At 28.2% G+C, this 27,070-nt stretch overlaps 1 protein-coding gene across 1 annotated transcript in view; it reads left to right on the top strand.

Annotated features, from left to right (window-relative positions):
- The first annotated feature begins 15,346 nt into the window (after nt 1–15,346).
- The window catches only part of LOC119688132 (tyrosine-protein kinase Btk29A), a 186,643-nt gene continuing 174,919 nt past the window's right edge, over nt 15,347–27,070 (top strand). Inside the window, exon 1 of the mRNA XM_038102789.1 lies at nt 15,347–15,705. Within this exon, the coding sequence (XP_037958717.1) occupies nt 15,475–15,705 (231 nt within the window). The 5' untranslated portion in view covers nt 15,347–15,474. The remainder of the gene's footprint in view (nt 15,706–27,070) is intronic.

Below are 27,070 nucleotides of genomic sequence, written 5' to 3'. Positions count from 1 at the left end.
GTAAAATTAAAATGAAATATATTTGTGTAATTAATGAAATTATTATATTGTATATGTTTGGATATATGTATGTATACATACCTATGGGCGGTTCCAAATTTACGATATTATGTATTATATTATAATGCCGAATTGCTTTTAAACTGTACTTCAGAATACTTAATCAAAAATGAAAAGAGAATTAAACGACAGTTTTTATCTTAATTTCAAAGATCAAGCATAATTATTGATATAAATTTGATGAGCTTGAGGTCAACTATAGAACTTAACCGATTCTTCAGTATCAAGTTAAAGTGCCAAAATATCAAAAAAAATCACTAACAATGTATTTGTTATGGATAATTTGAAATAGGAATAATGTGGAAAAAAAAATAAGTTGGAGATACACAGGAGGGTATTAGTTACAGACCTTATAACCGTGATTTCATAGAAAGGTATTGGAAATAATGGGTAATACTTCATTACAAAAAGGTTAGATGTATTCGGAGAGTAAGCGCACTGTAGCACTATTCAAATAAGTATGAATAGAGGTAAAGGGATAAAGGTTGGAAGGTCAAATACCAGTTAGTGAGAGTAAGCAAGTGCCAAATGTTAGGATTTGAAGAATGATTACAGCACTTAAATAGGTGAACATTTTCTATTTGAATGGGGCTGATTGCAACCGCATCGAGTATATGAGATCGGATAGGTTGCTTTTAGCAAAGTGCTTTTACTTTGTTGATTTATTTATGCTCTTTTTTTTGCGGTACAATAGTCACAGATTTTAACCAACTGAAATTGAATGAATGAATAGATGGGACAGTATATGAGACTTCATTTCAGTAATTGCTCCTAAGACTGTTCAGATAGAAAGGCTTAGTAAATAGAAGTCTAGGTTTTTCTAAGCCAGAGAGTATGAGCGTATTATAGAAGAAAGAAAGGAAGAAGGAGGGCGTATAGTTATTACGATGGGGGCAGATTAGTGTGGACTCTGTGATCAGATCATTGAAGTTATGGTTATGGAGGGGGTAATAAAAATACTGGAATGAAATGTTTCAGGAGGTTTTTGCCGAAGGGTTAACAAGAAATAAAAGAAAATGGTGCTAGAGTTTGATTTGTCGGAGATTGGTTATATAGTCGAATGAGCTACCGCCTGGCAAGTAAGAAGGATTCTTGTCGATACGAGTAATCTAAGCTTTCTTGTAAACGACGCTCCTTGTCCTTGTAAAGGATAATACAGATAATATATTATAGATGATAAATTTATTTTAGAATTTACAAAATTTCATTCCTTTAAAATGTATCTATTTTGAGTTATGTGGGTTATGTGTACATGATTATTATTTTTACTGCAGTCAAAAATATTCAAATGATGAAACATTCATAGGTTCAAATTGGAACCTAGAGTCTAAAAAATCGTTTGTTCCAATTTTTGCAACACTTTGTTGTTGATATAAATTTTATAAAGGACTGCAAAGAATATCTTTCATCATTATATGTTTTCAATATGAAACATCAAAATTCTAGAAGTAAATAACAAATCACTTTTAATCTAAGTTTTTTGTAAAGAACAGGGTTGGATAAGTGCTTGTAGTCAGAGTTGCGGTTGTAGTTAATGCAATCAGAGAATACTTTATGCTCAAAAATACGAATTCCTTTCATTTTCGCAGAACAGATTGTAGATCACATGGGAAAGGCGCACGAGAGTAAGGGACGGATGAGTAACTTGTAGTAGAGGAGTTTAATTTTAGACTTGACAAGTAACAGACTTGATTTAACTTCAGACTTGACTAGTAACAAACTTGACTTCATCACTCTCCGAAGATTTTTCTAAGTGCCATGGTACATCTGCATAAATGATATGCTAAGAGAGCTTAGAATAGAACCGGTCGAAAAAATATATGAGACAGAGCCCTGAAACTATTCGCGAAAACCAACAGACTGCGCTACTTAGTATTATCTAATCTCAGAATAATCACTAGCCGCACGGGGCGGTACGCAAAGCTTAGATCAGTCATCGAATAATCACGAAGCCTTTAAGGAATACATAAATTAATCAGTGAGAAGAGTGGGACTCTGCAGTAACCCCCCAGCTATCAAAGTGTAAAAGTTCCCAGATACACTAACTTGGAAAAGACTTAAAATGAACTCACTTCACAGTTTACACACACAAGCTGGTTGTGCTTTCGATGGGCATTTTTTAGTTGGGAATGCCTGAAAGTGATATTTTAAGTGCGAAAGTGAAGTTTAAGTTGATATGTCTGACGTTGAAGTTACTAGAGTTTAATTTTGTTATTAATTTTTTGAGTTGTTACGTCGAAATTTTTATTAAAATCTGTTTTGTTTTTTAAGAATGTTAACTTTTATTTCGTGCGTTATTTTTTAGTATAATTCTATACGTATTTCGGCAAATTCGCTTTTGCCTTCATCAGGAGGATTCCTAATATTAGGAAGATTTTAACAGATTAAACAAACAGATTTTACTAGAGTTGTTGAAAAATTGATCGTGCTATTATTGATTTTGAGATGAATCATTGTTGAAATCTTTAATACCATATTGTTGCAGATGTGTAAGAGTAATTACAGAGAAATTAGAGATCAATTTATTTGTTATGTGCAATGGAAAACTTTATATTTTATTCAATTACCTGATCATTCATATCAATAATAAAAATATAAAATTATTTTAGTAAATTTGGTATGAGTTTTTGTAAATACGAAATGGTTTTCTATACTTGTTAGTGTGTGTAAGTTTAATTCAAATTTAAGAAGATTTATCAGTAGGCTACACCGTGTGGTGGCGGGTTAAGAATACAACCTCAGTAGATCTCTGCATATGTCAAACTAGAGTATCTATGATTTCTGGTAAGACGCGAGTGTTTACGCACATCTGCTTAGATTCTGCTAAGTTGATCAGACTTCGGGAAGTGTGACTATCTATCAGGTCAACCGTGAAGTGATAAGTATGGTCATGTCTCTGCTTATCATTTGACGCAGATAGTCGGGCGGGGGTGAAGGAAAACACACTTTTAGTGAATGTTTAGAAGGAACGATTGAATGAATGTGTGAGTGAGTGAGTGATGTCTGTATTCCAGGCTTAGAGGCATATGCTTACGCACATCTGCTTAGATTCTGCTAAGTTGATCAGACTTCGGGAAGTGTGACTATCTATCAGGTCAACCGTGAAGTGATAAGTATGGTCATGTCTCTGCTTATCATTTGACGCAGATAGTCGGGCGGGGGTGAAGGAAAACACACTTTTAGTGAATGTTTAGAAGGAACGTTTGAATGAATTTGTGAGTGAGTGGAATGTGGAATGTATGTATTTCAGTTCTAGTAGACTTAGTACAAAATATCTATAGTAGGAATTTATAATGTGTTTGTTGTAATATCATATAAAAATATTAAACTTTATTGTATTTTTATTAATACTTTTTTTAAAAACAAATTTATTTGCTTTTTTAAATTTTATTGCTGAAGCAAATTTTTAATTCAAAAAAAAAAAAACATTAATAAAATAAATTCGCAGTAGATTTTTATCTTATTGTGAATGCTTTCAGACAAAATTGACTGGTTAAATTTTAACTTGTTTTGTTTTTACTTTTTATTATTGTTTTTGTTTTTGTTTTAGTTTTCAAATAAGAACAACACAAAAAACAAAAAACAAGAACAGAACATCACACAAAGAACTCAAGTAGAAAACAATGACAACAACAACAACAATAACAACAACAACAAAACCACACAGAGCCAGAAGAACAAAATTATGTGACCAAGCAATGAGAGCGCAGTCGTAACGGGAAGTTTAAAGCGAAATGAAGTGGTTTCCTGCGAATTGTTGATAAAAAAAAATGTCATTTTATAATTTTTAAAAGCATGAATTGTTTATTTGTACAAATTTTGCATAAATTCAAATGGAAGTAAATTCAAATAAATGATTGATTAATGTACAACGAAAGTGTTTCGGAGAGAAGAATTTATTTCAAAAGTATTAAATGTGCAACAAGTTTTTATTGCCAGTGAAATCCAATAAGAATTTATGCAGTAGTGTTGTTGTTATTGTGTAAAGGGTTTGATATCGCTTTAAAAAAAAAACAAAAAAAAACAAAAAAAACAAAAAAAAAGCAGTGTTTACTTGCATTTCCCGCATATTTATTGCTGTGCTGTGGTGTCAATAAAAGTAAATCGAATTGCTGATATTGATAATCCGTAAGTCAGACTATATACTACGAATTAATTTACTGCTATTTACTTCTTTATAAGAGCATGCACGCTTTCGCTTCTTTCGCTGTTCAACTCAACAATGATTGCGAATTCTTTTTAGCGGCAAATTTTCGCAGTGCGTTGGTCTGTGATTTTGCGTGAATAACAAAGAAAAACGAAAGCTCAGAGTGTAGTCTCAACATTTTCGGATCAGGCAGGCCGGTAGGCCTGCAGACAGGCGAGAAGTTGAACTGCTGCACCCACGCGACACATTTTTGGCAAGTCAAGATCTTGGCAAGTTTTCCCTTTTTGGTTAAAAAAAACAAAAAAAACGCTTTGTAGTGGAATAGTATAAATATCGATTATGTATATTTATATATATAAATATATATATATATATAAACAAATTTCGTTTTCAAATAAAGAAAATAAGATTTATGTAAGACAAATAATTTGGTAAGATTTTGAAATTGCTAAATGGAGATTTATATCTGATTAAATAACAGAATAAGAAATTCTTAATGTGTTTTGTGATTTGAGATATACACGTCTTCAGAAAAGGAGATTAATAATTAATAACTTCCATTTCAATGACCTAAATATTTACACATTCACTTAATAAATTTGAAACTCATTTTATAGAGGTGAGACATGATTCATCACTGACGTAGTATAGTGGCAGCATATCCCGAGACAACAAGCCTTATAAAGGATTTTCCATAAAGCATTCCCATTATGATAATATAAATAGAGAGACAATTCTGTCACAATAGATAATAGACGATCTCTAACAGAGTAATATTGTTAGACTCCAGTTTTCAAGTTTCATAAAAAATATGTTTCTTTGAAATAGTAGTGTAATTAAATGGACGACATAAACACTATACACAAATCTTATATATATATATATATATAAATTCATCTTACACCTTAAATCAAAGTATAACTCCAATAATTTTACTAAATAATATTTAACTAGAAACTAAAAAAATTCAAAAGAACTCCAAGCCTCTAACTTGCACTGGCTCATTAATAACAGATCCTCCCTGTGCCTCGGGTATAAAGTACTTTTGTATAACAGCGTAACATAAAACCAATATGGACTTATGGTATTGGGGTATTTAGTAATGCTTCAAATATGGAAATTACACCAAAAACTATACAAAGAGCTCAGTTAAAAATACTGAGAGCAATCACTGGTGCCTCATGGTATATTAGCAATGAAAATATCCACAGAGGTCTACAAATTCTCTAAGTTAAATCTGAATTTAATAATATAAGAAAAAAATACAATAAAAGGTTGGCAGTACATGTTAACCCCTTAGCCAGGAATTTCGCACTTCTAACCTTTACTTTCCGTCTAAACGGTGAACTCTTCACCGTTCAACTATTAATTAAACTTCAATAGCTTGATGTGAAAATTCTACTCTTCTTAGTAATCTGATACAGTATAAGTGGTTCGCGGTATTTCAACGTTGTATTTTGCAGCTTAATGAACAGTTTGTACTTTACTCTTCATTAGTTGCAAGTAAAAAGTGTATATATTTGCTTAAAATATATCTTTTCTATATCTTGTTATGTGTTTTAGGGAAAGAAAACCGTCGCCATAACTGCAGTGGTGAGTAACTCTTGAGATGTTACCTTGTGGTTCTTAAACTATTCAACTAACAAAAGAGGTTTATTCTTGAACAATCACGAAAGCACTGAGTGAGAACTATATAAATTGTGGAAAGTAATGCAGAACCCATAATTGGAATAATATGTGAGTCTTGATTATTGTGGACCTCTGGTTCTGGGATATGTTCCACCCGTTATTAAACTATTCAATTAAAAAAATGAATTTGTATATTTAAACAATTATGAAAGCAAGAATTTTGTATTATTCCAGTAGTAAAGAGTAATTGGACTACTAAAGAGTACTAGTTGTGCGAGGCCCTTAAAATTGTAGTTATATGAAAATATTCGTCTTTTCTCCAAGCTTCAACCACATTAGTGTTTTTATGACTTATATTATTATTTGTAAAATCATAGATAGAATATAAATAATAAATAAATTAATCTTAATTTAAAAACTTAAAAAAATTGCATTCCTTTAAAATGTATCTATTTTAAGTTACCTATGCTATATGTACATGATCATTATTTTTACCGTAATCAAAAATGATCAAATGATATGTGCAAATGGTCATAATTTTTCGGATTATAAATTAATATACGTATTAAAAAATTATTTTGAAATGTATCTATTCATATTTGGGTAACCCAAAGTTCCATATTCTGTTTAGTGCAACAATGGGAATATTAAAGAAGTTTTTTATGTTAGTCAGAAATATGACCAATATATTTTACAGCAATAAATGATAGGTAAATTAGTTGAAACGAATTATTTAATCATTCACACTAAAATTCAATTATTGGTATTGATATAGGGATTTATATTTTACTTTTGGAACCTTTCCTGATAAATTTTTAAAATTTTTATCACCTCTAATAATATACTCAAGAACAGATATTTCTCATAAGTCTACCTAAATTATAACAAAAAATTAAAAATATTATGTGATAAAAAAATTATTAGAAATATTTTAATAAAAAAAAGGAAATTATGATAAGATGTAGCAAAATAGAAGCAATTTATTTTTGATATATATAATATAATAATAGTACAACTAATATTGATAATTTTAATTGTAAGAGAGTTTATTACACATTTTGTGATAATTATTATGTGTAATAATTAATGTTTAAGTATGCAGATAATGAAAGGTTTGAATAGAATTATATTTCTTTTTATATCCATATTAGTAAACATTTAATCATGATCTATTACTCTTACTACGAATCTTAAGAATATTAAATCTGTCTTCAGAGAATTTTTGAGAGTATTCGAGAGCATATCATTGTCGTTCAATATCTTGACAGGTGTGACTAACAATATCATTTTTTGGTCTATACTTTACAGACTCTATATTCTCCATTTTGCTCTTTGATTAATGATTTATAATGCAAATTATGTCATTCTGTCTTTCTAAATAATTAATACTGCCTCTGTAATCAACTTAAAACTGATTATGGCATTCAAATAGCATTGTTCATCTGTCAGCTCGCATTTTACAGTTTTAGTCCATGTTTAGGATAGTCTAGCATAATATTTGTTAACTAACCTATGTTATTCTGGTGTATTGAAAAAGTATGTTTAACTTAAACAATTTGATTATGGTTTGATTTATCTATATCTGTGGTTCCCAACTGATAGTCCGTAAAAGACATCTTTGTGGAGATGGTTAAAAATGGTTCGTGAATCAAATTTAATAGATTATAGATTATAGTTTGTTCACTGAGACCTCATTCAATAGAAAATAAACACACAAAATTTCTAAGTTATTATAAAACTAGATTATAGCCTATATCTTACCAGACCTGATAAGATAGCGGGCCAATACAAGTCACTGAATAGGTTGGAGGGCCGCAAAAATTTAGAAGACGTTGCAAACATATTTATTTGTAAACTTCAATAATGAATGTATTAATGTTGAGGAAGTTGCTGATGAAATCCAAGAAGAGATGATTGAGTTACAAAATGATAGCAACTGCAAAGAAACTCTCGCTCGAAGAGTTTTGGTACAAAAAGGTAGTTTCATATATTAAAACTTGCGATATTGCCTTGCGTGTCTATATATTCTACCTATCTTCAAAAGCTCAAAATTAATTGCTTTTTTTACTTTATTTCTCAATCAAATTTTTTTAATTAAATTTTAAGTATCTTTAATTAGGAAAAAAATACTAATAACATTGTTTCTTTCTATGACGTCTCTAGCACTATTTTTAAGTGTCAAGTACTAATGAAATTTGATTCGCTCCCAGTACTATATTGCAATGGTGTCGCCAGTAACACTTCCGTTAAACAGTATTTCTCTCGCATACATGCATACGAGTATACGAGTACTATCGCCAAAGCAATGCAATCATAAAAGTAATACTCATAAGTGCTGAAGCCTCTTGAGATGTTTTGAAATTTTTCATAGCACAAATGCAATTTAAATATTTTTTTTTATCAATTAAATAATTTTATTTATAATTTAGAAACGTATAACATAATAGCATTTACATATTAGATTTACTTATTTATATGTTCAGGCAATTGTCTCGCAAACAGCACATGTTTCCATACTTCGAACAGTTTATTTAGGTTTACTTAGCCTGATAACAGATAAAGCGTATAGCGATTTGTTTGTTTAGGATTCAAAGGCGATTAGAGACAACGAGAAAAAAATGTTAGTCTTACGATCATCTGAACTGTTTTCTTACTCTGATGTACATATGTACATATGTTGATCACATATAAATATAAAACTTTCCTGTTTTATAAAGTACATATTAAAACCTTATATTCTACTAGATGCCAATATATATGGCTCGATATGGTACGCTAAAGTGTTCGGCAATGTAACCTTAGAATAAATATTTTGTCACCCATTTTAATCAGAATTATATACAACACTCATATTTGTTTCAAAAATGCTTTTACTTGATAATGGTTGGATAGGTGTTCCATTGAGCCTTAATCCTCATATTGGAATCTGCATGATGTGTTACTTCGTTTTAGCCTGCGTAAGTCTTTGTTATAAAAGAAACACCCAGTTATTTTTCTAAATAGTGTCTTAAATTGTTATCTATATCTAATCTTAGATTTAAATGAATTCTTTTAAAGTTAAATCTGAAAAAATGTTTCAAAAATTTTTTTTGGTTTTAAATTTTTTGATTAGTTACTAATTCGAGTTAAGTTCTATTGAGTTTTTTGAATTTGATAAAAAGATATAAAAAATGTGATTTTTTTTATTATTATTATTTTACTTATTATTATTATTATTATTATTTTAATTATTATTAATTTTATTATTATTATTATTTTTTTTTTCATATTATTATTTTTATTAATTTTATTTTTATTAATATTATTTTTGTTATTATTATATTTATTATTATTATTTTTATTATTATAGTTTTTATTATTACTATTGCTATTATTATTATTTTTATTATTACAATTATGTTATTATTATGCGGGAGAATTTTGTGCTGCGACCTAAAAATCTATTTTGTCTCTTTTATAGATTTATAGTATTTCTTTAAGTCCAACATTCTTGATAAAATGTAGTATTCTACAGTAGTATTCTTGGAATCTACATTACCGAGCAGACGAGACTTCCAATCACATTCTCTGTGGCTGTCCAAGCCTTGATCTGAGCCAAGAGGAGGTCACTAGATCGAGAATTTCTTTCCCCTACTGAGATTCTTAGGAGGTTCTTTTAGTTTACTGTAAAAAAAAAAATAATAAATTTTTTCCCAACAATCTTGGTACAGTGGCATTGAATTCGAAATTTGATGTTCTTCTTAAAATCGGACTGTTTTTTAGCTGCATGAGAACTGTCGAAGCCGATAACTATGGTTTGAAAGCTGAAAATGTTGAACTGTGGCAAATCATCATAAATTGTTTAACCCTAAAATAATGTTTCCAAATTATGGATATATACTTTGAAAAAAATAAATCTGTTCCCGAAGTTTATAGAGCACTTTGTCCATTTTACAGTCAACATAATCGGTCTAGGTGGCTATGTCAATAAGTACAATTGCCGTATGTGCTGCGAAGATAATTGTCAAGTCGTTAACGAATCACCATAACATCAATTAAAATTGACTGTCTCGTGCGGTTTATAAACTGCCGGCATCATTGGTTCTTATTTCTTATGAAACTAGGAAGGAGCTACCGTTACGGTGAATGGAGAGCGCTATCATGCTGACTATTGTTGTCAAAAATTAATCACTTAAACATTGCCAAATCAGACATTTGGTTCCAAGGTGGCACGATTGGCGTGGCTTGCCATCGATTTATTGCGAAATTAATTTGGTTACAACTTTATTTCTAGAAATGGTCCTGTTAACTGCGATTTTAAGTCTTTCGTTTACTTTTCATCGACTAACCAACTACTCTTGAAGCATTGAAAGCTAATGTTCATATCACCATTAACATATCACCATTAGCAAAAATAAGAGATCTATTGTATATCCAATATATTTTTCTATTTTATTGGAAGCTTTAAAAATTTAACCCAGCGGGTTAAAGTTCCCTATTTTTGCTTATGCTTAACATTTTCGCAGTGCATATATATTATTTTAACTTTTTTCTCCAACTTTATGGTATTCTATTTTATTATCCAATTTACTGAGCTTCTTCAAAAATAAAAGACATCATCATTTGCTATTATGGGGGGCTTTGAACTGTTGTATTTTGTTTTTTATTGCAGTTGCAAAAACTCACAACCACTACTAATAAATTTCTGTGGCTTAACTATATATTTATAATTTTATTAAAATTTAATTTAAAAATTCATTATTTTTATTATGTTTATTGCAAAATAATTCAACCATTAATTGAATTTACATTCCATTCAATAATTCTACACCGAGCAATCCCATACGAACTAAATGGATTGTGTTCAGTAAGATATGCTGACGTTTATTAAGTAAAACAACCACTGTTATTAATTGATTAAAAAGTTTGCAAATTCCAGGAAATGCCAAAACAAAAATTTTAATATATTTAAAATATATGTGCAAATATATGCAGTTAAAAAAATTATAAAAAAATTAATGAAAAAGTGATAAAAAACAGTACGTGTGCCGCTAAAGTATCTTCAAACTTGTTTCGAAAGCGCTCAAAGGCCGGTTCTTGACAATTCATTTTTAGGTTTTTTTTTTGGGTTTGCCTTCGCATGGCTATTTCTCCAGGTTTTGTTTTTATTTTTAAATTCTTATTTTTTTTTCAATACTCATAACCCAAATCCAAAAAGGTTGTCAGAATAAAATAAATAACAAAATGTATCTTAGAAATAAAATTACACGCAGAAATCTAAAATATTTGTTTTTTTTTGTATTCCTAAATGTTCATGTATCTGTTAATTATAAATTATAGATTTAAATAAATTTCAGAGTTCTATATTGCTATATTTTAAATTCTAGATCAACAGTCTATTAGTCCAATAGCGTAGCCAACGATTATGCTATAAAATATTTGTTTTGATCGGGGTCGGAAGCAAAGTCCTAAACTTCTCTTGGATGCGCCACTGATAACAGTTAAGTTAAAGGGTTTCTGTTGCTCTGTGTTTAATTAAGTTAGGTGAATTGAAGGGAGGAACAGTACTTCCTCAATTAGCGAAAAAAAACAGTTTTACAGTAATTGTGGGTAGACGAATTGTCATGTTAAAATCAGCCAGAAGCATTAAAAAAAATGAATGTCTAACCATTGCTAATGCTGGAAATATCGCCGAATTTGTTAAATAATGGGGTACCCAATAGCTTAACCCTAGTACTAGACAAGCATAGCTATAAGCACAACAGATGTTTTGGTGTCTTTTCTTGGACCACTGGTAGACATGTGCTACAGGAGATACTACAAAGCAGACCAATCTTGACCCCATAACGTCCATGTTATACTTCTGATTTGTTTCTGTGTACGAAATCGGAGATTCTACATTTGGAGTAAATTGGTCATATTGCCCTTGATCTGACTCCCTGTTAGACTGTCGCAAAAAATGGTTATAAATCAACCTTCGGTAGTTTCCATAGAAGAGAAACTTAGTCTAGCTAGCTTATTCGCTTATACAAACTACTTTCGACCTGCTGCTTTGTACTACAGTAGCAATACAGCTTTAATAGCTGCCTGACCATCCGTAATAATATATACTGCATCTTCGTGAAAGTTAATGTTCGCAGTAAGAGAACATGCTCTCAGGATGGTGAAAGTTTCTTCCTGAGTTCGTGTACGTACTTGTAGTAAAATTCAAATCAAAAGTTAATGGAATTTTGTTGTTTTGTGTTCCAATATCTCAAAACTAGTAAAGAAAGAGAATTTGTTGTAGGGTGGAACTATCATTTCGTATAGCTAAAAACTCATTTAAATTTTACTTGATATTTGTGAAATTTGCGATTCAAAAACTGCTGATAATTGTTGAGATAATATGTGGATTATACATATGTATGATATTATGATAATATGATATACAATATGATAACATATTGTTTTAACATAAAATATAAATAAAAAACATCCATAACTATCCTTAAAAATATTGTCAGTAGGAGTACACAAATGGGATGTATTAGATATATTTTTTTAAATAAGATATTTCAGTTTGTATAACACATTTTCGATGGTTACTCTGTTTCCTAACAAATGTAGCCACTCAAACATGACTTGCTTCAACAAGCGCATTACGTTGTTCTGGTGTTTTATTTCTTTTTACTTAAGATACTTTTAGATAAGATACTTTTTGCTTTGCACTTAATATGTTTATAAATACCTAATTGAAATATAAATTATGATTCAAATGAGAAATAAATGAAAATGTCTTTGCTTGTTAATAAATCAAGGAATTGATATTCTTTGAGCTGTTGATAAGGGTATGCTTTTGAATATAATCTTTTTAATTGACTAAATAAAGGGAGATAGATAAAGGAAATATTATATGAAATACGCGTAATAATAAATTTGACTGAGGACATAGTAACACAACAAGTATTTCAACTTATCGTACGATTAATCGCTCAATTAATCTAAGTATAGCCTTAAGTTACGGTTAAGCAGTTGCAGTTGAGCAGATTTTGTGGCCACGGATGTGGTCTGAAATGACAGCTTAACTTAACAGCGTAACTAAATGCAGTTAGGTGAGCTTGCAAGAGACTCAATCTATACAACTCACCAGCAATGAAGTCGAATTTAAGCTGGACAATTTTATCTAGCCATTCTTTATTGGTACTGGTTTTTGATTGACCTTGAAATATCAGAATGTATCTGAGGTCGTCGGTGAATAAATAAATGACAAGAAGCAGCAATGTAAGGTCAGTTGTTTAAGTGACTATGTCGATTATGTGAATGTATTGTGGAAGAAATAATTGATATTCTATTTAAAACTTTAAAAGTTTTTAAATCAAAATTACTCTTTTTAATGATATAATAAAAGTAATATGTATATTAAAATTATATATTATTTTACAAAATTATAAATTAAAATTCATAAAGATTAAGCAGTCTCAAGCTGCTATGACTTTCAAATTGGTGGCTAAATTGAAAGCCCTTCATGTTGCATCTAATGACAGCTATCTCTATTATTTAGAAGAGTTAGGAATATTTGTGTTTAAATTTTATTGTAAATAGTTTTGAATTTTATATGCAAAAAGTAACCAAAATTATTTCTAGATTTAAGCCCGCTTGACTTTTTTATAACAACAGGGCAAAACAGCCTTTAATCGGATTTTAGGCTGACACAGCGCTCTTTTACTTGCGCTTCTTTTGTGTGCTTCTCTTCTTCAATATTGTAGATCAAGTGCGATAGCGATCTCTCATGAAAAGACAGTCCATCTTTATACCTTGTTTCTCCGACTACCGCCTTAAACACCGTTTTTGCTAGAGATTTGTCATTTATTCTCACGACAACCCCAAGTCAGAAATCTGATTTGGGGTTGTCAGATTTCTTATAAATAATTTTATAATCTTTCATGTATTCATATTTATATTGATGGCAAATTTACAATTAACCATTGACATATCTATATTCCTTTATCCTGGTAGGATGTGTGAATCGTTAGTTCATTACTTAATTGTAGCTGTTGTTATTAAACCACCGATTATTGATTGACCAATCATATTTCTCGTGCTGAATAGTTTGAAAATAGTTTGCATATATCTATCTTTATGAACTTTAGTCTCAATTGTGAAGTTAGATCTGATCTTTCAGGTTTCTTTGCTTTACAATCGCTTACGCTAATAATGTAGTAAAAAGAAATCCATATTTTTTGCAGAAAATTTAATGCTTATTTACTCTTGTTAGAGTGATCCGATTTAGGTGAAATATGTACCGTTCTGTTCGATAACCTATTGCTATTTTGAAAGGAATTTCCTCTTTCATAGAAGCTCTAATCCTCCTGGCGTTGTTTTGATAGAATACAATTCTTTCCCTATTGCCAAAAGCTAATCGTTTCTGGGCGATTGCTTTCTTCAGATAGTGCAGGTTTAATTGTGGACAGTACAGTTCCGAATTAAGATTTTTTGTTGTGTATTGAGAACTTGTTTTTAGTTTTTAGATCACTTTGAATTTTTATTGGCACGTATTGTTCATTTTAGCTTAGTAACTAGATTATTATTAAGTTGGTAATATTGATAAATCTGGGTATTTCAGTTGAGGGTCTCAGGTTCCAGTCAGGGATCCAGGGTTAAATGATTATATTTGTAGTGTATTTGTATAATATATTTCTTGTATTAATATATAATGTTACATTATAATAAATAGTTTATTTTGCAAAGAATTGTACTATATATATTTGTAAGATACTTGAGTATAATTTTCTTTGAAGAACTCTATTTTTAACTTCCGGTTCTGCGTTCTTTTTATTGTTTAATCCAGTGCGAGTTTTATTAACGAAATTATTGCTGTAAAGTCAAGAAGCTCTTAATCAATTTTGATTATTCTCTTTGTCATATATACGAGTATACGAGTATGTATTATTAGTATTCTATAATTTAAGTGTCATTATTGAACGAAGACTTGTGTGATTACAAATTACCTACTTGAAAGTCATTGACCACTTCACTTAGTTTTTCTTTTATTTATATTTTATTAATTCGGATTTTTTATTTATTTGTAAGTTATATATCTATTAATAAAGTTCATATCTAATTTATCTAATTTAAATATTTTGTTCGCCAACTACCCACGCAATTCGGTGGATCAGACAAAACTGTTATTTTAAGTTTTTTCAATATTAAAATCATGTCAATAAATTTTTTGGAATTGTTAATATACTTAAATAGGAAGCCTTTAATTGTGGGAATATTTTTTTTTTGTTTTTATTTAATTTTTTAATGTTTTTGTATCGTTTAATTCGAATAATGCTTACACCCACATTAGCGATAAATTCACATTAAATTTTTTTATATATTTTTTATATATTTTGCTTTTCTAACTCTAAACGAAATTAATTTAAATAAATTTAGACGAATTAATATTTTATTTTCAATTTCTTTATTTTCAGCATGAACTTCATTTCGTTTCATAATTTTTAATTCTACGATATGTGAAATTTTTGTATGAAAAAAAAAAAGAAAAGAAATATATATATCTATATATATTTTCATGTGTTATATACATAGTTTGTATATATGATTTAAGAAATAGTCTAAGCCTCGCCTCAACTAGTCATTTTAGTCCATTGTATTTAAGTAGTCTTCATTTCAATATGAATCGATCCATGCAAGGCAGTGTTCGATCCGTAAGCACTACACGTAGTAGTAAAGCATTTCTGAGTAAAATGGATAAAATGTCAGAGCATTTATTCGATATTGTTAAGAGTGGTTCTATGGTGAAACGTGCTCAAAACAAAAAACGATTTACTCCAGTCAATTACAAGCAGCGTTGGTTTGAACTCACTAAGAAGACGTTGTCTTACTTTGACATCGAAAACGTTGAGGTAAGTTTAATGGACTTCCAAATATAACAAAATATAATGTATATATAATTAAATATATTAAGTACAAAACTTATAATTATTAATTTTTTATTTAATAAATTAAAAAGTTGAAACATAACATACGCAACATTTATAAAAGTAAGAAATTAAGTTAGCCTTAATTTTTCTATAACTGTTAAATTCTCTTAAAAGGCAGTTTTTTTTATAATATAATTATTGTTAATGATTTATTAAATTTTTATATTTCCAATTTCCTGCTTTATAGAAAACACATCCAAAACACATATATACTTATATATATTATATTTGATTTTTGACAGTTGTTTTGTATGAGATACGTAATATTATTAATGATAATACTAATAATAAAATATGTCTTTATAACGCATATTAAATGTTTCACGTGTTTAATAAAAAAAAAAATTGTAGTATTTATGAATATTTATAAGACGTTTTTAATTAATTATAAAAATTTTATATATATATGAAACCCGTTAGATGCAAATTATTTTATACAAAAAGATTTTAATACATAATATATAGTAGATAATACCTGTGCTATATTTAAAATAAATTATATTTAAAATATATAACACTTACTACTACAAAACATACGATATTATTATTATAAAAAATTGTTAATAATAATTTTTTATTTTGCATTGTATCTTTTTGATTAAGAATTATATTACTACGATGTTAATTTGTTTTTTTTTATAAGTAAAAGTAATCAAAATATATTTTGCATAGCATAGGATTTTGTAAATAAAACACACAAATTTAAATTTTATTCCGAATTTATTTTATCTCCTTCAAAATATGCTCCTTTTGAAGCGATATACATATGCCAACGCTTAACGCAATCTTCCATACACTTTTCGTAGTCCCGTGAAGGTATGGCTTTTAGTTCCTTCAGTGAATTCTCTTTTATTGCTTCAATCGACTCAAAACGCTTACCACAAAGGTGCAATATGAGTTTCGGGAACAGGATCCAGATCTGGCGAATATGGTGCCTGAGCGATGAGAGTGGTGCCGTGTTTGGTCAAAAAAATCGCGTACAACAAGAATTTTCCATAGTAAAAATCGCTAAATGCATTTGAGGTAGTCTCACATTAACAGCTCCTGTAATTAAACTAATTGACAGATGGCGCTCAAATTTGTACCATATGTCAAGAAAAGATGTATCAACATAACAAAAAGGTCTATTACTGAAGGAGTAGTTAACAAACAACAAAATCCGGATACTTTTTGAGCAGAAGGTACATACAAAAATGTTTATATTGCTTTATACTACCCGATTTTTTTATAAAGCTATATTTGGCAAACATTATCTACATATGCCAGTAATAAGTCTGTTTCTTTAAAAATTAGTGGGATTTTAACCATTCAACACTGTGGTTTGAGGTGTTATTTCACATACAACATAATCTTTGAATATAACCGAGAATTTCTATACTACAGTCTTAATATAACTTTGTGAATTTGTTTTAGAAATGAACCAAAATCCATTTTTATTTTGCGACGTTTAGTTGTATTTATAGTCGAAATAAATATATATAAAACTTTCTAAACAGCATTTGGTTCAGAGACGTAGGTTTCAGTTATAGTTATATCCGAGTGTACATAACATAAAATATTAATACATAACATTTTTTTTTTTCAAAACAATAGTTGTAGTTCCAAATGAAGTCATTCAACAACTATAAACATATTGTCAAATATTATTTAAATAAGAATTGGAACTGTAATCGCCATATACCATATATATTTAAAATAGTTCATAGTATGGGTTGATCTTTCAATTTGTATAACACATTTCCGATGATTACTCTTTTTCCTAACAAACTTAGCCATTTAAACACGACTTGCTTCAATATACGCACTACGTTGTTCTGGTGTTTCATTTGTTCTGTCATCAAGTGATCATTATGACTTGATATATATATACATTTTAAACGATTTAACGAAATTTTAGTATTTCATTTGTTAAATGTACATTTTTTGATATTCATTTTCTGAATCCCTTCTGTTTTTTATCACTGCAATGTTTCTAGTAAGCTGAACCTATGTTAACTTGACTTTTCATTGATAATGTATATATTTTAGAATATTATTATAAAACTATAATAATGTTTTTCGTTTCAAAAATCTTTATTGTTGAGAAAACAAATAGAAATTATATTAAATAAAACTAAATTAAAAATTAAATAGACATATAGAGAGGAGTTTATATATTTCTGTGCTTCCAGTGGAGTGGGTGTTAAAGAAATATTATTGTTTATAGAAATATACTAATGTTATCAATATAGTAAAGTTTATAGAAATATAACTGTGCTTAAAAATTGATTAATTTTATATTGTTATATTAATAAAAGTTCCTGTTTTTTCTATTGTCTTTACTACTGAATGTGTAACCCGTGTTTTTACTACTTATTACTCAACTATTATTTGGCAATAGTTGGGTTCTGCGCCCATAATATATACTTTATGAAGAGCTCAACAATTGGTGTTAATCGAATAGAAGACATTCCTTATGAAGGTCAAAATATCTCTCTAACAATAATATTAGATGAAAAATGGTTGTTGTAATGCAAGTCCCATTTTCTAACTCAGATCAAAGATTGAAAGTCGCAAGAAATGCAGAAGATACATAAACATTAATTGAAGTATTTCGATATAAATATTTTATTTACAGAATTTTTTTCGAAAAGTTTGAAATTTTGTACTATTTATGTTCACATTACCTTATTAAATACCTTATTTGTAACTATAACTTGTTTCTAAATTAAATTAATAATGGTAACATAAGTATTTTTTTGATAATTAGTTAAATTTAATGAATGTTACTGATAAAAACCAGACCAAACTTGTTGGTCTCATAGGTTAATATCATTCTTTCTTCTTTTTTTATTGTAACATCGTTTCATGAATACAAATGTAGTCTGAAAAAAACAGGAGAGGAAATGTAATAAAAAAAAAAAAATTGACCAAATATATCACACTTTCACGCCTACATTACTGGGTTTTGCATACTATTTCCTTTCTGTCTTCATATTCCAGAATATGAGCTATTGTACTTCCAATCAATCATATGCAAAAACAACAACATCTGTTTTTTGTTATTCTATTTTCGCATTTATAGTTTTTCTCTTTCCTATAAATTTGCTACATTATTTGTTTTTATTACATTTTGTTGTTGTTAATCCGGTTATTCTTCAGCACCGGTAGCGGCTACCCATACTTCAATTCAGTTACTTAATGCACCAGCCACTGTTACGACATGAATGTACTAACATATTTCCTGCTTCTATTATGGTTTGTTATAACCAAAACATTGTAGTGCGCCGTCTCCAAAAAGTCTACACATGTATAGAAATTTGAGTACTGCTTCTAGTCTACATGGATTGGGTGTTGGGTGTAACATCTTTCAATAAAACAAAATATGTTGTAGCTTGTTGTTATGGTTTTGTTAGATTTATCTAAGTATAAATGTAGACAACTAATGCCTACACCTTACTCAACACCTTACCCTAAATAATTTCCGGTGTGCTTTTTAATATAAATTTTGGAGACTTCTTGCTTTAAATGCACAAGAACAACATTGGAGTATACCGCAAAAAGGTTTGGCTTTTGCATGTCCTTACACAAAATTGTTAATTTGGTTAAATATAGTTTAAATAGTGGTTAAAATATTAGGTAATTTTAAATATTAAACAAGGAAAATAGGTCAATTTAAAATATTAGTTGTTTTTTCAATAGAATGGTTTGGCATTGTTTTAAGGAGATCAGTGTTAAGGCCAATCTTCGCTTGTTGCATCTCCTCTTATTGGTCCATGCAAAATGTATGAAGTTACCTATAAAAGGCGGAGCAATATTGCGTAGCAACGCGTTATACGCAAAATCATATGGAATCAATTCTAAGAATGTAAATCCTTGCAGAAATATAGAGAGCAACAGTTTATTTATTAAGTCTTATTTTAATTTTCGAAATATTTTTATAAATAATTGAATGATATTTATTTATACAATAGATTAAAAGCGAAGTTTTATGAAGAGTATAATGTTTTTATTAAATTATTATTATTATTATAAAAAAGGGATATTACACTGCGACATAAAAAATCTATTGTGTCCCTTAGTCGCATAGGAATATTTCACCAAGTCGAATTTCTTATATGAAATACAGTATAGAGCTTACCCTAGTCTTAAATCTTTATGTTCCATGAAATACCCTCCTAGATGTTTGTTTTCTTATGCATTAGTGCCGGGCAATCCCCTAGCATATGATATGCGGTTTCCCTCTCTTGTCTACGGTATCAGCAGTCTGAGTTGGATTGGATCTCTAACTTTGTTAGGATTCTATTAAAACAATATAGTAAAGCAAAACGAGTTTCAATTAAACAGAATTACTAATACCTTAAGACTTAAATAAGTAGTACATAATAAATATGACTTTTTAATATATGTATTATTTGCATGAAGCTTGAGTTTTAAAGAATGCTTATTTGATACTAGATCGCTTCCCGTTATTGTTCAGTTTTTAAATATATTCAATATACTTTAATTTGATAACAATTTTTTTTATCTTAATTTTATCATTATTGTAATATTGTCATTTATTTCGTGCTCGTTCTTAGGAACTTAAAGGTTGGACAAGAGATTTCTTGGATCTGATTAGATTAAGGTCTGTTTCGTAGTTTAATAGAAGGATTATCATACTTCATAATGTTTGTCATTTTCTACAATCTATTGTACCTTCTAAATCTGTAGTGTGTCTTGTTTGCCTAAAACCGTTCAAATATTATCTCTTTTAATTTAGTCAGATGTTTTTAATGAATACTTAATATTTTGATATAGGTATATACTTGATATATTTAGTGTCTTCTAAGAAATCCATTTAGTGGCACAACAGTGCAGTTCAGTATAATTTTATTGAGAACTTTGCTAATAACGGCACTCTTTTATTATATTATTTTTATATTATATTTTTATAAAAAAACATGACCTTTCCTTTATTTTGAAGTTTTAACAATAATAGAATCTCTCTGCATAAAACATTCAGTTCAGATATTGCCTTTACTAGTCGCCTTTTTATTTTCCTTTTAGGTCAGTTTTGCTTGGCAGTTCTTCGCTTATGTTGTTAATTTCCTACCTAATTAGGATTATTAAAGATATATCTGCATTATTACTATCAATATATTCTCGAAACACATTAAACTGCTTTTCATTAAGTTTAATTCCTTACGGCGACATTATGTTTGATTTTATTGTTAGAAAAGTTCTAGATATTGTAAAAAGTTGTTTCTTCTTACATTTTGGTGCTGTAATCTATGCCTCCTCTGTTACTTTATTGAGGTGTTCTTGTTTATTCTTCCTCCATATATGTTATTTTAATCAATTTATTGTGTTCGCTGTGGACTGGTGTAGTTCGGTAGTATTTTGTACGGTCGGTAAGAAATTAGTTTCAACAAGATGATAAACTAATACAATTTCTAGCAGTTATCTATCTTCGATAGGATATCTACTTCTGTAACAGTATAACTTTTTTTGCACTGTTTATATTTACTTCAGGTAGTACCCTTTAAATATACAATGTTATCCTGCAAATCTAAACGGCTGGAACCTACTTTTAGATGTATTCCTACAAAATCGCTAGCGGGATTTCTGTATACATTCTGCAATAACTAAAACATGTTGGTTTTCTATTTCTGCATTGGGTTTTTTTTCAACATTAAAAAGGCTGTTAACCGCCACTGACATCTTTTATTTCTGATTATTATATATGATCTAGCTAAAAGAGCTATATGCACAAGCTTGGGTATGGGGCAGTTACCCTATGTTGTTGTTTTTTTTTTGCTGAATATTGAGACATTGATTATCAATCTATAATTCAAACAAGTTCCAATTATTAGATCTTTACTTTTATTCTTCTCTCGCATTTTTTGTCATTTTATTATATTTGCATTTCTATTATTTAGGTTTTTAGATTTCGCATTGTAATACATATTACTACAAGGAGATTATTACTATTAATGTGAGATAAAATGTTTTTCAATGCACTATAAAATTGCTCTCTGTACTTTATTTCTATATCGTAAATAGAAGAAAAATATTGATCACTGCATATTTTTCTTAACGAGGCAATATACAACCAACCAATGACACTAATAGTATAATAACGCTAAACCTACCCAAAGACATATTAAGGACGTAGTAGTCCAGTTCCTTATTCTTAGTTAGCTTTAAAACTAATTTATATTGTTAACTCATAAATAAATAAATAATCCTTTTTCTAAGATAAATATAGATTTCGTTAATGTGTGGATCCCCAAAAGTTGATATTCTTGAAAATAAAACTATGTCACCGCCTGCAGTATATTATTTCAACTTACTTAAGTCACATATTAACTTAGTTTTCAGGTTAGCTGAGGGTTATGAAGTAAATGGAATCAGTTTCAGTAAGCCATAATTCTTTCTTTTAAATAAAGGATCCTTAAATAGGTGTCTTTCATTTTTTTCTCTGTCTTGTTTCAAAAACCAAATTCTTCTGGGTTCTGCTATGTTAAGATATTTTGTCTGTTTAACATATATCGCTATGTACGAAGTCGTCAAAACTTTCTTACTGAACTCAAGGTATATCGCGTTAAGGTAAGAAGATGATTTCAAAGCCGCAAAATCGTGGCGTTTCAGCCTCGTTCACCGTATTCTATTATAAAGGGTTTGAAAGTTAATATCATTTCAAATAATTTTTTTTTAAATTAATTTCAGATCGTCTTTCCGACTTTTAAATTATTTAAAGAATTGAAAATACGAAATCAAACTATGATTAAAAGAATTTTAATGCTTGAGTCATATTTTGACTGATTTTGATTGATTGGTTTAACTAAAGTGAGGCAATTTAAATAATTAATATCTTGTTTAAAAAATTAACACTGTTTTGTTATTTATTAATCAAAATAGTTATTATAAGAAATTGTAGTAGTATTTAATTTGTATATACTATCATAGATAGAATATTATATGCATATATATCTTTTATTATATTATTATATACACTTTAGTATATAAATATTTTGTTTATTATTTAAGTAACATTTATTTTATTTATATATTACTTTATTTTTGTTTTGTAAAGTTGAACTTAATTTTCTGCTAGCCTATCAAGCCTATCCGTTCGAATATTGGTGATGGCAACGCCCTTTACCAAATTCGAATATGTTTTTGTTATTGTTTTTCGCGCTTCTTGCTGAATTGCTGTCAAAGCATATCATGGAAATCTCTACATAGACTAAACCACCCCCATTGAGCGCGTATACATTCATAGACCATCACTGGAAAACTGTCGCTAGCGTAGGTTACTTATCCTGATAATAGCAGGAAGTGAACGAAGTTCAGTGTCCGCCACATATTGCTGAAAGAGTTTGTTAAGGTTAGTCGGTACGTACGGACGTGAAATTTTCTATGTAATTTCTTAGAAAGTTACGAATTTTTTTTACTGTCGGTAGAAAAGTGCAATTAATAAATTAAAAAAAAATATATATTTTTCTATGCGGCTAAATTTTATTGTTTTTTCAATAACACGTCTTCCTATAAATATAATATTCATTTATTGAAAATAATTATCAATATCAACTACTTCAGAAAAGTAGTTCTGGTTCAAATGCTAATAAATGTAGTAAACGAATTTTAAAATTGTTTTTTTTTTTTGGATTTCATCCCTTAAATATTTATTCTCTGTTTTTTCCTTCGGTTTGTTTTTCGAATCCAAACGAAAAACGTTTAAACGTTAGCTGGACTTTTGGGGAAGCACAGTTTGAAGTTGGGTAGTGAAAAACTCAAGTAAAAAATCAAAATAAATTTTTATTAAAAATTTTTATGCACAAAAAATCATATAAAAAACTTAAATAATTATCGGTGGTACTTGAGACAACAGCATTGACTATAAAACCTATATCTTCTCTTTTATTGATAAAATTGCAACTATTTGAAGACAACAACAGCAACAACAACAACAATAACAATAACAAGTATTGCCATAAATTTGTGCTTGCATGGATTCTGCGCTTAGCTGCAGTTTGAAGTATTTTATGGGCATAACAGTTCTGTGCACTCAAGTAAAAATAAAGTTAATTACCGGTCGGTATTGTTCGGTCCATTATATCAAAAGCCTTCCACCATATAAACGCACATTCGAGTGTATATGTGATAATAGTTGTGTATGAGATGTTGTGTGATGTGCAGTATTGCAAGTGTGTATCGTGAAAAAGCAATTTGCCACCTACAGTTCTCGAGATAGGAAATGTAACCTTACCGAGTCACACCGTCAAGTGTGTAAAATATCACGAAAAAAATACTGAAGAGTAAAAAAGTGTGAACTAAGATAAAATTGATATTGTTTCTTGACTTTTTTCACATTTGCAATCACGCCCCACCCTATAAAATATAAAATTACTTGTATATACAATATTGTTTCTCTAGATTTGTGAGATAATTAATGCACTTTATTGTTATTGTAATTATTCATTGTAAATTGAAAAAGTTCCTGAAAGTTTGGACTGCGAATTAAAATAAATTGTAACTAGAAAATATTTGCAATATACAAGATTGCATACTTTTAGGCACTTAAGGTATGTATTTTGAAAAACTATTGTAATTCATATATTGTTTAAGAAATAAAATAAAAAAAATGTCTTATTTCAAAACAAAATAATTTAATTATTTTAATTGTTTTTATATTTATTTATGTTTGCAACAATAGACTCATTTGTTAGGCGATTTAATAAATATTAAATTATTTGTAAGTACTTCCTTATTATATGTTAATTACATATTACTTGATTTATATTTTATACAATTTATTTTTATAAACATATTTAATTCTTAATTCAAAGTAAAATTATTTTCTTTTTTGAATTTGTATTAAATTTTTTCACCAATCAATATATTTTTAAGCTGATTTTTTAATTGATTTATTTTCATATCTATATATTTTTATCTATTTGTTAATATCTATATGTATTTGTTTACTTATATATTTACTTGCTTATTTATTTATTCACTAATAAATTATTTTTTTACTTACCGATTTACGTATTTTTTTACTTACCTATTTTTATATTTATTTACTTATATTTATTATCAATTCATATGTTTGCAGTCAGCTATCTTAAAAGCTATATATTGCATCTTACTTAATCTGACTTAACCAATAAGGAAACTTTTCCCAATTGACTTTGCGAATTTCGATTGTTTTCTAAAAGCAGCAATTTGAAATAACTGTTAATTAAGCCATTTTACACCGAGATGAGAAGAGGGTCAAAAGAATTTTTCCGATATTACGGTCAATATAACATCTATATGGATGACTGTAAACTAGCTAATAAAGTTGCTTTGGTACATTATTTAAAACTGAATACAATTTATGTGTGACATAAAACAAACTTAAAAAAATCTAAAAGCTGATATACTTTTAGAAAGACACATATCAGAAATTGATTGTTTATCGATAATAATCAAATGCTTGAACCAAAAATTACCTTGCCCTCCTAGTTAGATATACAAGAAAGGTTTGGATAAATACATTTTTTAATATTGTATATCAATAGTATTAAAAGCAAATTTTTGTCAGCCCCATCATCTTTCGCCTTCCTTATGGACCTCACTTTTTGTTGTTGTTTTTTAAATATTGTTTTTTATATATTAGTTTAACTTAGTTTGTAAATGATAGGACTATCTGGTTATCCTTGATTTAATGTAAATGGTATTAATTAACATTAAATTTTTAATCAAATTGAGAAATATTTAATAAGTCTAACACTGCTACATCTCTGAACGGTGTTATTGTATAAAATAATATATCTGCCGTTTGAATGATTATCATAGCAATTGCATATCAGATAAATTATGTTTATAATAATATTTCATCAAACAAATACAAATTAAGTAGCAAAATCAGACTACTTGTATCGAGTGTGAAGGAGTCCAGGTGTCTATTAACTCGTCTAGAATTAGCAAACTATGTTAACTGACTTGTATATGATCGAAATCAATTATATTATCTTCCTAGTACATAATTATTATCTAATAGACAGTTTCAAATACTTTAATTATTTATTGATAACCTTTGTCTTAATAAGTACGATTAGTGGAGCTACAGTTTATTAAAAAGTATAATATTTATTGAATAACTTGAAGAACTGTCAGTTCTACGATTTTATAAAGATGTATATTTCTATTATAAAATTAAGAAATAGATTAGGTATTATAAAATAAAATTTTTAATGTAATGTAAGTAACTTTTAAAGCAGAACAGTATGTCTTACAGAACATCTGCTGACATAAAATAATTATGTGAATCACTCGGAGAGGAGACCTCTAATAACAGTAGTTATAGGGAAATTTAACTTATGAACGTGAATTACATGGAATCTGTTATTAGGACAATCCTTAAACTTAACAGGTCAGCTTTATTATTTATGTATTAATTTTTGTATTTATTATTTTCTTTATATACTTATTTATATCGTTTCTTATATAGATATGATAAAATGTTTATATGTTTTGAATTGGTTTTAATTATGTATTTATATATCTGTATAGGTTTTTTGTATTTATTGTTTTCTTTATATATTTATTTATATCGTTTCTTATATAGATATGATAAAATGTTTATATGTTTTGAATTGGTTTTAATTATGTATTTATATATCTGTATAGTTTTTTAATTTATTTCAGTATAAATTTATTTTTGCAAATATGTATGATTTAAATAATTAATAAAAAACTACAACTAAATTTGAATTAAGGAATATGTTTTTTGCTATATTTCTGTTTAATTGTATATTCTTTTTATATATTTTAATACATAAACTTTTTTAATAAAATTATTTCATATCGAGAAGTGTCTTTTACCTTTCCTTAATAAATTAAAATATATTAAGTAAATAGTTAATTACATGTCTTAAAGCGTCATTATTCGTTTATATTATATATTTCTAGCGTAAATATTCTCATTGTTTTACCTGTAATTAAGCTCTTTAAAACTACATTTCATGTTTTATTTAAATAAAAAAATTAAAATTTTTTTACCACATATTAAATTTACTTACACTTTTTTGTATGATAAGCATTTTACGTTTAATTTAATTAAAATTAAATTTCTTATATCGTGTCAACCCGTAGTCATTGCCTGTCAACACAACATTATGTCTTTATGAGACATTAAATTAGTCAAAACATATTTTTTTGACTGTTATAAACTTTTATAAAATATAAGTATATATCATTCTGTTAATATTTAAAAAAATTTATAAATTTATTTAGAATAAAAATTTTAAGACTTGATAACGACAATGTTGAGTACATT

Source organism: Teleopsis dalmanni, chromosome X, assembly GCF_002237135.1.
Source record: "Teleopsis dalmanni isolate 2A chromosome X, ASM223713v2, whole genome shotgun sequence".
NCBI classification, from domain to species: Eukaryota; Metazoa; Arthropoda; class Insecta; order Diptera; family Diopsidae; genus Teleopsis; species Teleopsis dalmanni.
This window is presented reverse-complemented; position numbering and strand designations above follow the sequence as displayed.